Consider the following 17210-nt stretch of genomic DNA (forward strand, 5'->3'; position numbering starts at 1 on the left):
TTTTCTTTCTGTTTTCATCATTTTCTTATGAAATCTTTGTAAGGGCATTTGAAACAACATACGTTATTTATATTAATGAAATATTGCTCAATTATATCTTCTTTAAAAATAATTGGGAATCGTGGATCTTGGAACTAAAAAATGTGGAATTATTATAAATACACAAAGGAAGAAATTTGTAGAATCTCAGCTTACATTGGAAGCATTATTCGGAGGTCAATTAGCTGTGCTAGTCTGCTGTTCTAAACATTTGGTCACTTGTTCTTGCTTGTAAAGTGCCAGTTGTTTCTCATATACATATTGTATGTTTTCAAATACTAAGGATCATTCAGTGTTACTATCAAATTTTTTGTTACCAGTACCTTCTTGTATGCCAATTCTAGCAACTTCCTAAATACCAGTACTGATACTCCTCCTGTTAACTGTAGCTGAAATAAATAAATGAACTCTTACTCTGTATGAGCACAACTTACCTCAGTTATTAAGAAATTGTATTACTTTCTGTTTAACATTCTCTCGACAACTCTTGGTCTCAAAATGCCAGGGTACGGTACTAAAATTTTGCCATGAAAACATGTTCTTTAATAACGTGCCAATAAATCTATAAAGTTCAGTATCTCACAGTTTTAAATGCTGACTGACTGTGCCATGATGTGATTATTGCACTGTGCAGCAAGTGAACATCAGTGAGGTATCTTACTGATACAACAAATCCAAGCACATTTCAGAAATGAATGTTAAATAAAGGTCATAAATGAAATGTCATAAATGTTTAAGGAAAAATATATTTGAAAGAAACAAACTAATTTCGTGTCTAAACAGTTCAACTTGTTCCATTAAAATTGATGTAACTCTGATATTTATTTACTGGTCTTAAGTTCAGCTAATTTAGTAAAATAATTTTCATGATCAGGTAGTATGTAAGAAAAATTGTGAGATAATACCATATAATCCTGAATACCACCCACCACCAAATAAGACCCGCACCCTAAATTTGAGATGACAAAATACAGAAAAAAATAAAAAATAAAATAACTTACATATCTATTTAATTTTCTTCAAATATACCACAAATATAAATTCAAACAGCTTAAATTAATAAAATCATCACAAAAATCATAAATAAAATTGGTCCAGTACTCAGATCATTCACAATTCACTGTCATAATTTTTTACCATAGGAACTTTAGTCGCTGGCATCTTTCCACAAATAGTCGTCCTCACTACCGTCCACTGTATTTGAAATTCCACATTTCTTAAAGCTTTTGGACACTAGATCATTGGGAATGCGCGCCTATGCGGTCCTGATCCAGCTGTATATTAGTCCCACTTCAGGCCTCTTCACTTGTCCGGTTGGTGTTAACGCGTGATCACCATCAGACATCCATTCGGTGTACAACTGTTTCATAGCAGTTTTGAAAGGCCGGTTCACGCACACATCCAGCGGCTGTAGAATAGAAGCGAGTCCTCCGGGAATTATCACAAGATTGGGTTTTCCTTTCCTCCTCATATCTTTTATAGTGTCAGTTGTATGTCCTTGGTAATTGTCCAAAACAAGCATGTTTCGTTTTTGTGACAAAGCTCCCGGGTGAAGTTGCCAAATGCACTTCACCCAGTCCTCAACTAACACACTGTCCATTCAGCTGGACTCATGTGTTCTAACAATAACACCGGAGGGCAAGTTTCCTTTCGGAAGTGTTTCCCTTTTCAGAACCACATAATGGAGGAAGTTTGGTTCCATCCGCTAATACGCACAACATTACCGTGCATCGTTGCTTTTCGGTATCACCTGTTCTGATGGTTACACTTTTAGAACCCTTCCTATCCACTGTATTTTCCAATGGCATTTCAAAATAGACAGGTATCTATCAGCATTCCCAATTTGCGACAGCAAATAAGAATTTTGCTTCCTCAAACGAATAATGTGATGCTGAAAGGCCATTAATTTTTCTTCATAGGCCCAGGGAGACATCTCCGAATGCACAATCCCTTTCTCAGATAAAAGTTTCGGATCCATCCGCGGCTTGCAGTAAAACCCTGTGTTTTGAGTTCTTTTGAGATCTCTAGTGCTTTCAATTGACACATTTCACTGGAAACGCCATATCCTAACTCACGTTTTTCTATCACAAATTTGTGGAGTCGTTCTTCAATTTCTGGAAACACTGCACTCCGCCCGCAGAACGCTCTGCGATCGCCGTTACTTTTTAGAAGTTTTTCCTTCTTCTTCCGCCAATCATGAATACACGATTCATCAATATTGTACTTTCTGCCAACAGCATGATTTCCATATATTTCAGCTTCGCTTACAACTTAAGTTTCTCACGCACAGTAAATGACCGCAGACGCCGTTTTGAATCCATCGCTTACTATCGAGACAGAACTTCCACGGGACAGATATGGAACTCGAATGTGAGCGAGGTAGACTTCTGTAACCAACATTCTTGACTCTCGCAAAGTACGATATCCCACGAGATCAGCTATTCGTGCACCCAGCATGCCAACAACACTTGTGAAACAAATGATGATCTAGCATTCACAGCAGCGGCTTTCATATTTACCATATTTCATTAACTTACATTTCGCGTTTACATGCGACTCTAACCGTATTGAGAAAAAATCGATCTTGTTTTCTAGAACGCAACTAAAACACAATAAGACCTGAATGCCCGTTTACATGTGGTATATTGAGTATGGTAACGGTATTCAAATCTATTTCAATACTCCATGTAAACGTAGTAAATATTTACGAGAATGAACGGCTTGAATATGACCCGCACCCAAGATTTAGAACCAATATTTTGAGGAAAACAGTGTGGGTGGTATTCGGGATTATGCAGTACATCATCCAAGTCTGTCTGGTGGCCTTGATCATTAAAGCATCGAGTCTATATGATCTGACACTGTGGTAACTGGTGCAAGTCACGTTAATCGAAAAACTTTTCACCATTAGAATGTTGGCCAGCAGTGTAGGAGAGGTGGTGGTGTAAAATTTCTAGTGCGATGAGCCTGGATTCTATTCCAAACCTCTCCACGGTGTTGTTTTTTATGGAGCGAGGGCTGTTAATGGTGATACGTCTGTTGGATTAGGATGTTAAGCTTTGAACAGAGCTCCTGGTGCTATTCGGCAGGAGAAGGCTAAACGCTTACACTGGGTTTCATCCTCTCCTTTCCTAATGTCATATATCACGTCATTCATTTCATCTCATTAACTCTTCTGATGAGATTGATGTCAGGAAGAGCATCCAGTTGTAACAGTTTACTACAAAGGTTCATCTGCACATAGAAGCACTATACAGCTTCAAATTCCTAGCTAAAACCTGAATTTAGCCTAGAATCTCCATACAAACATAGGAGGGTAACTATAAAGAGGCTGAACAACATGTGACTACTGTAAATATTTGTTTCAGCAAATACTAATAGTAGCATCCTAAATGAGTTCATGTAGCGTGTATGGAAATGGTATTTGCAAACTCTTTATGCTGTCTCATTATTCATTGACTTAGAATACATTTTTAAAATCTGGTGGTGCAACAGCTCATTAGGGCCTGGCCCAGCTGAATAGCCTGCAGATACTGGAGTTCCAAGTGTTCAGCCTTATGATATTCTCAGCTATATCACTTGGCTTTCTTGACCAGATCCACTGCCTCTCGTATCCAGCAGCTCCTCAGCTTATCTCATGAGGCTGAGTGAACTTCGTTTCAGGCCTTGGTCCAGAATTAAAATTCCCCTGTCAGGGTATCCATCCTTAGACCTATGAGCAAGAGTTGGCACAAACACTTAAAAAGATTACATAAACTTGGTGTAGTTTTACGTTTAAAAATAGGAGCTTAATATTTATTTTAATTTGAAGAGTAGGCATATGAAAAGATCAGAACTGTTATCTTTATTTTTTATGAGGTGATCTGCATTTTCTTCCCTGCTAAATTTTTATTACTCACTGTATGACTGATGGAACATATGATAACTTAGTGAAATAAGTTGTGTTTGTACAAGTATTTGTAGATACTTTTAACTACTGTTGCAGATAAGTAGTAAATTTAATGGGTTTTTGTTATATCTTGTAAGAATATAAAACTATTTCATAATCATAGCTTTAACTCTACATGCTTTTGAAAGAACATGTATGTACCTGTCTGTACTTTGATGCTAGGATGCAGAGTCCAGTGACAGTATTCCGCTCACCAGCGTACTGATTCAAGTGTTCCAGTCTCGAGTGTTACTTCTTAGACTACTCGTATGTTGTTGCTGTTCGTGAGTATCTTATTATTATTCTTATTGAACATTTAAGAAACCCTTTATAAATTAAAAACTAGATACTTAGCTATACATTATTTTTTAACCTCTTAACATACCGCTTATTCACAAAATTGTGATCCTTCTTTACCTAGCCTTGAAATATAGTAACAATAAAAGTAATTTTTACAAACTTATCAGTGAAATAGAAGCCACTGAAAAGTCCCTGTTTTAAAATCCCGAGTGTACTCGTGATATTGTACATGTAAAATAAATAGAGACAAAACATTTCTGTGCTACATGGTTGATGGGTAAAGACACTATGACACTCAATATTGTACACGGACCCCCTCCCATGGCGCGAGAGCCCCGGAGGGCCATGACCTACCAAGCGATCGGTGCTCAGCCCGAAGGCCTGCAGATTATGAGGTGTTGTGTGGGTCAGCACGACGAATCCTCTTGGCCGTTATTCTTGGCTTCCTAGACTGGGGCCGCCATATCACCGTTGGTTAGCTCCTCAATTGTATTCACATAGGCTGAGTGGACCTCGAACCAGCCGTCAGATGCAGGTAAAAATAGCTGACCTGGCCGTGAATTGAAACCGGGGCCTCTGGGTAAGAGGCAGGTACGCTACCCCTATACCCCTATTGTACAAGCTGTGTGAAATACCCTGAAACAAGCATCAACACATAACGCTACATCACACTCCATACTTCTATCAGGATTCCCTTCATACCTTCCTCCCTCTAGCATCTCGCACACTGCTACACATCCTGCACCTTCTCGTTGGATTTTGCTTGTTATCAATTGGAGGAATCATCGAAGGAAAATGGTGGCCTGTAAGTCTCATTGGTGTTGCTTTTGCTGATGGACGATCTGCTTCAGAGAAAATTTCTCCCTGTGATGATGTGTAGTTGTTTTCTCAACAACACCCACACAAAAGTTGAGAGCATTCTTCTTTCCTCCATGTTTTTCAAAGCAAGCAATTTGCTTTATGTCGCACCGACACAGTTAAGTCTTATGGCGACGATGGGACAGGAAAGGGCTAGGAGTGGGAAGGAAGCGGCTGTGGCCTTAATTAAGGTGCCTGGTATGAAAATGGGGAAACCACGGAAAACCATTTTCAGGGCTGCCGACAGTGGGATTTGAACCCAATATCTTCCGATTACTGGATACTGGCCGCACTTAAGCTACTGCAGCTATTGATCCCTTGCCAGTTTCAAGAGGTGATAAAGTATCATCTTATAAAATTTTCCCTCTCTTCCATGGCAGTGGGTTAGTAGCATTGTATTGATCTACTTTGTCAAAAATCCAATTGTTTTGTTATATGTGAACACAAATTTTGGTTTCAGAACTTTTTTTTTTTGTGTCCTCTGCTACTTTCCATTTCAGAATTATGGATAGTAGATAGGATATACTTTCCATTTCAGAATTATGGATAGTAGATAGAATACAGATGTATTTCTTGTCTTTCCATTTCATAACAGGTAGTTTACCTCACTGGAATGCTGCAATCCTCCCCCTCTCCCTTCTTGAATTTTTTGTTCCAGAAACTTGGAGGCATATCTATTCTAATGGGTTCCACAGTGCCGAACATATCTGTGCAATTGCTAATCAGAATGTCGGCCAGTTGAGGAGAACTGTAATAGTTATCCACAGTTAGACAGTACTTCTTATTCAGCAGTGGTTTCGTCCGTGTCATAACTCGTGATGACATGGGTAGATGCTTGTAGTCATCGTCAAATTTAGAGCCCTTGCCTATATATATAAAACTAGCAAATGTACCTGTGCTTTGCTACAGTATTCTGTATTGGATATCGAAGTAAATTACTGTACATGAAATGAATAAGATCTTTTAAAGTGCATGTATCTTGGCGTTATCTGAGAAACAGCATAGGGAAGTCCAAGGACGTCTTTTCCGATGTAAAGTGCGAGTTGCGGAGTTGTGATGATAACGGCAGGTCCACTTGTCTACTGCAATTTACAAAGGAGTTGAGAATTTTCATTTAACGGCAGGCCCCATTGCCTACTGTGCGGCCACAATCGATTTGGGGAGTTTTCGTTACTTTCAGACAGATTACAGTTGAGGAATTTTTATTATAATGGCATGCACCTTCCCTACTGTCAAGACCCGTTTTCCTATTACCAGTCAGCTTACTGCCAGTCACACTAATTGGTGAGTTTCGATTATTATAGCAGGCCATTATGCGTAATTTCCGTCACATTTTAGATGGGAAAATCTGTTTATAATGGGGGGCATCCTTGCCTACTGACAGATAGAATTGGGTAGAAGAGTTTTGAAAAAAAATTGCACATTCCCTTGCCTTGTGCTAGTCAAGTGGAGAAGGGAATTATACATTACAATGGTACACAGGAGATGGAGGAGGACCCCATTCCTACTGCCAGTCAAAGTCGATGTGGGGAGTACTGATTAGAATAGCAGACGCCCTCCTGCTGACAGTCACTATCGATGTGTAAAGTACTAATTACAATGGCAGACACACCCTTCCTAGATTGCTACAAATCAACTTAAGTGAATAAATATCGATCGACATTGGGAATTATGTGCATGTACTCCTTCATTTACAGAATAACTGCTGCTAAACGGTGAATCATATCGAAAAAACGGATTGCACGAAAAGATGCCTCTGGCCACATTTAGCGATCTAAATGGCGGGTCCTATAATATTTTCTAGTATATCATCTATTTAAAGGTAAAATTGTTTTAGAAATGTTGAATAGGGTGAATTTGTGTAAGGTTTTTCACACACTGAATTACTTTTCAGATATTAACCTGACAGCTTCAAACATAGAATTTGGCTCACATATGGCTACTGGGTAATATTCGTGTAGAATTTGATGATCCTATCTTTCCAGTAAGTAATTCGAACCACCAATTATACATGTACAAAGTGCAAAATATAGGTACTATCCAGAAATAGAGCCAAATTTAACGTATAATGGATAGAGATACAACAAAAAGTCATAGGACCAAAGTTGTAGATCACTCAAAATTGAACGGAGATTGTGCCATCCATTTTATAATAAGACTTACCGTTTAGCCACCAAATACCTCAAAAGGAAGGTCTACGCCGTCATTAAAATTGCCTCCATATTTCAATATTTTTCGGTGGTAAAAATAAAAATTTTAAACATCTCATAATTTTTCTGTCGGTTTCAGGCTAAAAGCTATAATTTTGCCAAATTTCAATTATCTTGATATGGGGGAGGGGGTTAAATATTGGGACTTTCAGGAAACGTTTAAGCCCATGAAACCTATAAATTATCGTTTGAGAAATATATCTGACTGCGTTCTTATGAAAATTTGAAAATCCCATCGTGCCCCCACAGAGAATATTGAGAATTTTCAATTTTTCTAGGGATCCTGAAGTCTGGTACCAAGTTTTGAGTTTCTAATATGCATGGAAGTGTCTCATTAATTCGAGTCTGTTTTTATTTTTATACCTTAATTTATAAATGTATAGGCTACTGTATATAGATCGCTCCAAACTGACTTCTATTTATTAATATGGATTATATTTTACTCCCTTCCGTAGTGGTTCTAGGGGTGTCTTACTCTCAAAGTATATTTTGCAGGTAGTTAGTCATACTTGTAACAATTTTGGTTGATAGCCACATACGTCCATTATCACTGTAATTTTTGACAAATTACTTTTTCACCCTTTCTCACCCATTATGCCAAAGGGGGCTGAACTTGGACTTTAAAAAATACGGAATGTTACTATTCATCTCAGCGACCCAGAAAACTATGGATTCAACACTTTTTTCAATTATGTTTATATCTCAATCCCCCCCTCACCCCCACCCATAAGGGAGCTGAACTTTGACTTTTAAAAAATCGGGAGTGTCACTATTCATCTCAGCGACCTCGAAAACTGAGGATTCGACACTATTTTCGATAATTTTTATACTTAACCCCCCTGACCCCCCACCCTAAGGGTGCTACGGATGACCAGCGTCCACAGTGCTCGTCTCCAGATAGTAAGTCATGAGTGTACCATGTGTGGTTGAAATTGCTCCAGTGGTTTAGGAGGAGATGTGTCATTTACACACACACACACATCCATTTTTATATATAGTAAGATGACGGATAAGCATGAGCACGTTTAAAAGTGCAGACTACCGAGCTCGCTAGCTGCAGTCGCTTAATTGCAGCCAGTATCCAGTATTTGGGAGATAGTAGGTTCGAACCCCACTATCGGCAGCCCTGAAAATGGTTTTCCGTGGTTCCCATTTTCACACCAGGCAAATGCTGGGGCTGTACCTTAATTAAGGCCACGGCCGCTTCCTTCCCACTCCTAGCCATTTCCTGTCCCATCGTCGCCATAAGACCTATCTGTGTCGGTGCGACGTAAAGCAACTAGCAAGGAAAAAAAAAAAAGTGCAGACTTCCACTTCGAGATTCATTACTCCTAAACGGTACATGATATTAACAAACGGTTTGCGCCATCAGATGCCTCTTTTATCACTCTACATGTTTGTTACTAAACCATTTCCTAGTATCTCCCATATTTAGGGAGTAAATTGAGTTTGAAAATTTGAATAGGGTGACATTTGGGTACATTTTTAATGCTTTACATTATCTTTTGCATACTGATGTATAAGCTAGAATCATGAAGTTTGGTCCAGACATGGCCTATGATTGTGCCTATGTGCGTACCAAACTTGATGATCCTATCTTTCCTATAAGTGTGTCAAACAATGAAATATACTTGTAAAAATTCCCAAATGTACGAACAGTCCAGAAATACGGCCAATTCTAACATGTAAGGGTGAGAGGTACGACAAAAACTCAATAGTACCAAAGTTGTAGATCACTCCAAATTGAACAGAGATTGTGCCATCCGTTTTGTGATACGACTTACCGTTAAGCCAACAAATACCTCAAAAGGAATGTCTGCACAGTCATTAAAATTGCCTCCATATTTCGATATCTTTGGGAGTAAAAAGTGAAAAATTTGATCATCATGAAATTTTTCTGCTGGTTAAAGGCTAAAAGCTAAAATTTTGCCAAATTTCAATTTTCTACCTTGTCTGGCAGGGTGTGCCGCCATCTTGATTTGGGGGTCCGGGGGGTAAAAATGAAGAAATTCCTGAACATTTTTAAAGCCCGGGAAACCTATAGGTTGTTGCTTTGTATAAATTATACGACTGTGTTCTTATGGTGAGGCCAAAATTTGAGGCCTCCCAGTGTGCCCCCTTCAGGGAATTTTGAGAATTTTCGATTTTTCTAGGGTTCTAGGGTCATCAGCTTCTCCCGTACCAAGTTTCAAATTTCTGAGATTTCTGGAAGTGCCTCATTAATTCAAGTCTATTTTAATTTTAAAATATTTATATATACATCGCTCCAGACCAACTTGCTTTTATATATATAGATCAGGAACAAAGCATAATCTGTAGCCGACTCGCATAGCATGAATATTTCGATACAAAATCCGGCTCCTTTGAGAGGCAGATATTGGACCCAGCCCATACCCCTTTGTATTACAGCAAGGTTTCGTCAATTGTCATGTCCTTTTCTGGGGTACATGCAGTTCTAAATTGAGTAGATATGTGCTTCAGGACAGGCCATATTTTATTTAATCTAGATTGTGGATGATTTTCGGCAACATATGTACAAAGGGCGTATTATATTGTTTTACACTTTATTTTTTTTCTACCCAAATGTGATACATTACACGTCAGTTGTTACGTCCACCTTCTCAACATGATCTCGTTGTAACTGTTTCTCCAGACCTTCCGGAAACCATTCTTTTGGAGTGCTGCGTACCCATGCCTTGACAGCTGTGGCCGGTTCTGCAGAATCCGCAAAACGGCGACCACTGTTCTACATTTCTTTGGCGGTGGACTGCCCCTATGCTTCCATTGCATCGATTGTTGTTTTGTTTGTGGCTCATGGTAATGGAACCATGTCCCATCACCAGTCACAACCTAGCCATGAATTTGCTGGATCTTGATCATGGCGTTGCAAAAGTTCTCTGCACACGTCCACACGCTTCTGCTTTTCGTCTGCAGACAAGAGTCTAGGCACCCACGTGGATGACGCCTTCCCCATCTGTAAGTGGCCACGCACGATCCACTGCAGGGTGTTTCGGATAATTCCCATGGCTGCCTCCATTTCCGTAAATGTGATGGATTTGTTTCCTTGGATGGCCTGTTCGACCCGGGCAATGTTGCCTGGTGTTGACACTGTCACATTCCTTCCAGAACTGGTTCCCTTGTCCACTGATGTTAGCCCTATTTTCCAACCTTCCACCCAATTGTAAACTGTTTTCCATGATGGTGCATGTTCTCCATAGACTGCCACCAAGCACCGATGAATTTCTGCAGTGATCACGCCTTCTTTCCATAGGAACCAAGTCGTATAGCGCTGTCCCTGACGGTTGCTTTCCGTGTTGTCTGCTCCTATGCTGACAGTGTTGTTATGAGATGGCTATGACGAGTGCATTCGTTGGGCGCATTGCGTGTGCTGCTACCAAATGGTGTAACAAGACACTAGTTAAAAGTCACCACCTTCAAAAGTGAAATGTGAACCATACCCGGACGTACAAAAAATAAAGTGTAAAACAATATAGTACATGCCTCGTATTATTGTCTGAAAAGTGTAGGTACCTTTTCAAGGTGTTTGGACCAGTATGTTTGATATGTAGGTTTCTTTACATTGCTTTCGAGTATTTTTGGTGCAATAAAAATATACATCTTGTCAATTGTTATATCCTTCCCTTCTGCCGCACTAGTCTGTCTTGCATCTCTCTTAGTCTCGGTCACTAAAATATCTGTAAAATCATCATCAATGAACTGACTAGTATAGTGCATTAACTATGTGGCTGGAAATTTACTTCAGGTTAGCCTTGAAAGAAAAACATGGTGGGGGCAGGTGGTAGTGTTCTGGAAGTATCAATTTCACACCACTATTTGAAACTAGCAATATCACAATCAGATGAACTTGAGCAATCACTTTCTTCTCCTGAACTGACCTTACAAACAAACTTCATCAGAACTATCAGACTCACTAAATGTCATACTCTTCATCACGTTCCATTTTTAGGGTAACACATGAAATACAAATAGATACCATTAAATAAGGGAAAGCCAAAAAACGAGTTGGCTGAGTCACAGACATCCAGTATGGTTGAGTCAAATACCTCTATTGGCAAAAATAAGAACCTAAAGGAATGATTTGATGAATTGGCAGAAATATTAGGAAACAACAAGAAGCAAGTATATTCGGGCTTTTAAATTCGGTACCAATCGGTAAGCAACATTCCTGGGTACACTCGGGGTTTTACTTTATACTCAGGATTTTATATTAAGAGGTTAACGTATAAATTCCTCAAGTAATTACATTAACCGTTTGCTCTTCCCTTTTTAGAGGCGGCTGCTTGGCCGGACTTACTGTGTTTTCTGAAAGTTTTATTTAAATACCAATAGAGACTGAAGCGTACATGCCACCCTTGAAAGAAAATAACAGTACAGTAAATGTAATTTCTTATACATTTCATTTATAAATGATCAGTGCATATATATATATATATATATATATTTTTACTTGACCTTAGAGTCTCCACATTTCACTCCTGATGGTATTCCAACCCAACCTGCACAGTGGTAGATAACATTGCTTACATACAGGCACACGCAAATGTCTCCTAGGAAGTAATCTTCAATTACAGGTAAAACAACCAAACCCATATAAATTAGAAAACCTATATATGCCCTTATTTTGACAGTGTTTGTGTCTTGCCAGTTTTTCTTTACTTTGCTATTAGCTCATAAAATTTCCATCCCACAAATAAATCAATTTTGTTTTTTCTAACTCTTAGAAGATAAATTACGATTTGGACCAGCATTGTTTTCCCATATTTCTAGTTCATCAAAACGAATATTGCAACTCCAGTTATTGCTAATTTCTCTGTAGCCCTGTCCCTCGATCTTTACATGATTTTCGTGATTCTTGGAATCATTATCACTACTACATTCATCAAAATACAATTCTGAACCACTACTGGAAATTACACTATCTCCAGTGTCTTATAAAATATTTTCAATTTTTGCATTCTTTCAAACCTTTTAACACTACTCTGCTATAAGCAGATGACACGGTGTTAACTCAAACATGAATAATCTCTTAACTGGAAGAGGATGTTTAACTACTAGGTCTGCTTGTGAAGTATTCACAAGAAAGTCTGTCAATAAAGGTGCTGAGAGTTTGAAGAGTCATGGGAATGAAGCGTGGCTCCACAAGATCCTTCAGTATTTTTGTCAAATACACTTACATTCCACACTGCAGGCGAGAGGTAAAGCTTGAGCGCACTGGAGCATAAGGAATGGCAAAGGGTTAAATATAAAAATGCATATATGTGTATGGTGTTCTGCCCACGGGCATTGTATTGGTTCTCCATGTATCTCTGTAATCCCTGTCCTCCACTGATCTCATCAGCACCTACCTTTGCTCCACTTTAATATTGTCTCCCATCATACATCTTTTATGTCTTCGTTTCTTTTCCTTTCACTGTCCCCTCCATAGCATCCACAAATAAGCATATATTGAAATGAGATTTTGTTTACATTTTTATATAATATTTCATACCAGGCAGAGCACTGGCCTTCTGAGCCTAACTTGGCAGACAAAATTCGGACATTTCAGCATCTCCAAAAACTATAAAAATGTAGTTAGTGGGACGTAAAACAAAAGACAAAGAAACATATCTTTAGAAGTGTACTACAAATTACACAATCTGTTTTAGCTGAAAAATGAGGAGGAATAAGGCATTTATGTTTGTGATGGAAAACAGCAGTTTGGTAGTCATTTTATTTGCATTATCTGTGCCATGGAATTACTTCAGAGCTGGGTAGTTGGAATTTGTATAGTAATACAGGTATCTTTTATAATGACCAGTCTTATCGCTGAAAAGCTTGAAAAATCAGTGTGATTGGAAAACATCAGAATATAGTGGAAGTATATTTATGAATCAAACAATGTTTTTAGGGTTCATACTCTCAGAAATTATTACCTTGGTCATTTGAAAGTTCTTGATTCATTAGTATTAGAATCTTGTAGTATGGAGTTTGTTAATCATGCTGTACGCTGGACTGAAAATGTCTTTGAAATTCTGGCACTCAGCAGGTTAAATGTTCAATCAATCAATCAATCAATCAATCAATCAATCAATCAATCAATCAATCAATCAATCAATCAATCAATCAATCAATCAATCAATCAATCAATCAATCAATCAATCAATCAATCAATCAATCATCTGCATTTAGGGCTATCGTCCAGGTGGTAGATTCCCTATCAGTTGTTTGCTTAGCCTTTTCATTTAATGATTTCAAGGAGGTTTGGAATTCGTCAAACACCTAAATTATTCCAATCAATTCCTCTTCCTATAGACAAATATTTTTCTCAACTTTTCCTGTTTCCTACTTTCTCGGGCAGTAGAGCACTGGCCTTCTGAGCTCAACTTGGCGGGTTCGATCCCGACTCAGTCTGGTGGTATTTGAAGGTGCTCAAGTATGTCAGAGTTGTGTCAATAGATTTCCTGGCACATAAAAGAACTTGTGTAGGACAAAATTCCGGCACCTCTGCTTCTCTGAAAACAGTCAGAGTAGTTAGTGGGATGTAAAACCGATATCATCATCATCATTTTTCTATTTGTCTGTCTACTAATGTCATTCCACCTCCACTGACAGCTTGGAACATACTGCTTAGTGGAGCAGCTTATCTCCCTACTCGCAAGTCTTTCCTGCCCAAAATTTGCAACATTTTTACACACTATTCTTTTGTCAGAAATTGCCCAAAACAAACTGTGCTGCTTGTTTTTGGATCTATTCCAGTTCTCAAATCAAGTAATCCTCAGAAGTGTCCCATTCACTTGAGCCATATTCTTTAATTGCTGAGCTTATTGAAAATTAGGTCATTTCTCTTCTAAACTTGATTTGAATGATGAATTTTTATGTCAGGTATGTTTTATTTCCTTATTTATTTTTGTAATTGCTTCTGAAGAACATTGTTCCTCAGCTTTCATAGAAATCTATAGATTCTTAATATTTCCAACTGTGACCAAAATTTCTGCCTCAATATTCCCCATTCTTGATATGGAAAGTGTTAGATAAGAAGAAAGCCAGATAAACATGGGAAAAAGAAAGAGGGAATAAAATAATAAAGATGAATACTGGTGGTAAAACACTAGGAACCCAACAAGTCAAAATAAGTACAGTGATGGGAAGGGTGTACCCCTTTTTAACACCTTTACCTTGACCATCACAATAAGTATTTTTCAGTTGATTGTCTTAAACCTGTTCTCCCCTATTTGCATAGTTGAAACTTAAACTATGAATAATGACATCTTATTAAATAAAGATTTTCTGTATATTTTCAGGGCAGTGAATATGTTTGTATTTTACGGACTGTCTCTAAACTCTGTATCGGTTGCTGGTAACAAGTACCTGAACTTCATCCTGGTGAGTCTGACCGAGCTTCCAGGTTACCTTGCCACTTATCTTTGTATGGATCGTGTGGGACGCAAATTGACTTTATGCTGCTCGCTTGCCTTCAGTGGATGTTGCTGTTTAGCCTATATCTTCGTACACATAGGTCAGTACTTTGAAACTATGAGTTTGTTTCATTCAATGGTTTTCATAATTTATTGGGTACATTAAATATTTAATAATATAAAATTAATATTTGCTTTCAAACATTTCTTTAGGAAATTAGGCATGTTTGCTTAGAAGTTCTACATTACTTGTGTCTGATGTGTATTGTTATGTAAACTTGATACAGGCTTTTGGGCTAATGCCGTGTGAAGAAAACAAGGTGAAATTCATTACGTTTCAGAGAACTTTGCTCTGCATGTTCATAAGAAAATCGTGAGGAAGTATTCGACAATAATGAGGGTTTGAATTTAAGAATGCTTTACCATTGGAGAACTGTAATGGTATGTTCATTCATCACCAGATGGCTCTCTGTATGTTGGCACAGCGCTCCAAGCGGCAGCTGATGACAACAATTAAGCTCCAATTATAAAGATATTTTATCACACCGTGTGCGCTATAAATTGTGTTAACTCATGAGAAAACGTTTTTAACATTCACCACAAGCTTGTCTACATTGTGATAATTTGCTAGCACTTCTTCACAAACCGTATGTAGATTTTGTGTTAGGCACGTGACATGTGCCATTTTAGAGTAAAGTACCTAAATTGAACTACCTACTCGTACCATATATGGTGCTGCGTGACTTAAAAATAAAAGCACATTATCATGTTTCATGCATTCAGGCCAGAGAAAAAACATAGTAGCCTACTGTCAAACAATTTGGGTATCATTGAGTAATTGGCCTTATCTAACACTTCGTTAGTCAGTAAAAATATTTCATCTGGTCTATTCAATTCTAACGTTTCAATCACAACGTTGGCTACATGGTACGCCACAGCTTCTTTCCATGAGTACCACACCATATTTAATTTAATGTTTCTTCGTAGCACTATGGTAGATAATTCTTATGTAAAGTTGAGTTGTCTGGTATTTATTGGTTTGTGTGTTTTTCCAAAAATAAATATGATTTTGGATTAGAGAGTTTAAATAGTGATATTTGCCAACACTACACATTGCACTACTCTTTACTAAACTGTGAGAACTTGATGGATGTCGAAGCAACAGTAGGTAGCAAGCATTGAACTGCAGCTTTCGTCGATGAATGCTCAAGAGCACAAACAGGCTTCTCGTGAGCAATATGCTGCATCACAGTAAACTTTCTTCCAGCCGATACTTTAGTTTTGCACAGCTTACAATTATAGGATGCTTCCATCAGTAGAAAACACACTATCACCAAACTCGGCTACTGTTTGGTTTAAATGAACTGAAACTTATGGTTTAATTTTAGGTATTTTCAAATTGGTACTTGAATGCTTCAAGTTCTGCACGATATGAACTGTGTGAAACTGAGGCAATACTGTGCAAGGAAAATCCACATCTTCCCATTCCACTATGACCTTTACTGCTGTAGGTGTCAGAGAAGTCATGGCAACTCCAGGTAACATTCCAGACATTCCAGTCACCAAATACTGTACCTTATTTCATGGAAAAGTGAGTGTATAAAGTCTGGTGATGGTGACGGCTGCCATCCGCTCGTGGGTGCGAAATGATTGCTTAGATCATCTCATCGCCGCACCACTGACATTTTAGGCCTGTACTTGTGCAGTCATCCACTGTAACCTTCTATGCCATAAAGCATTTCCATTGACAATTACTGTGTTAGCAAAATAATATTATATTGAAATGTTTTATGTCAATATTTATATAACTACTAATGAAGGCTTTCAGGCATAATTTCATGAAATAATATGGTAACAGGACAAAAGTGGCAAAATTACCTGAAGAGACAAAATTCTGCAAAATATGACTGAACAATTCTCCAAAATCAAAGACAATGCCATTAAAATTTAAAAACCCCAAAAATGTACAATTTACGCGAATAATACCCGCACTTTTTTTAAAAAAATTTGGGGTGCGGGTTTTATTTGCGTCAATGTTGGCATTTTTTTTTCAAAATCAGCCTTCCTAAATTTAGGGTGCGGGATTATTCAGTGGCGGGTATTATTCGCGTAAGTACCCATATTAATGCGAATAATACCCGCACGTTTAAAAAAAGATTGAGGCACGAAATTGGGATGCGGTTTTTTGTGTCAAAGTTGGCATTTCTTTTTTTTTTTTTCAAAATAAGCCTACCTAAAGTTAGGGTGTGGGGATTATTCGATGGTGGGGATTATTCGCTTAAATACGGTAATTCAAAATAAAAGGATATATTTGCAATCGAGGTGCCATGAACTGAGTTTGTATATATTAGGGCATTGCACCTGACCGCTCAATAAAAAGATGACATGCCATCGACATCGGGCCCTATTGATTAGATTCATTTTTGCCTTTATTTGGAGACATATCTGATAATTGACAGC

The 17210-nt window shown here is 38.1% G+C and overlaps 1 protein-coding gene across 2 annotated transcripts in view; it reads left to right on the forward strand.

Moving 5' to 3' along the window:
* LOC136877264 (organic cation transporter protein) overlaps window positions 1–17210 on the forward strand; it is a 337411-nt gene that overhangs the window by 309589 nt on the left and 10612 nt on the right. For both annotated transcript variants that reach the window (XM_067151156.2, XM_068228657.1), the window contains exons 8-9: window positions 4151–4251; window positions 14637–14851. In XM_067151156.2, coding sequence (XP_067007257.2) covers window positions 4151–4251; window positions 14637–14851 — 316 coding nt within the window. The remainder of the gene's footprint in view (window positions 1–4150; window positions 4252–14636; window positions 14852–17210) is intronic.

Source organism: Anabrus simplex, chromosome 1, assembly GCF_040414725.1.
Source record: "Anabrus simplex isolate iqAnaSimp1 chromosome 1, ASM4041472v1, whole genome shotgun sequence".
NCBI lineage: Eukaryota > Metazoa > Arthropoda > Insecta > Orthoptera > Tettigoniidae > Anabrus > Anabrus simplex.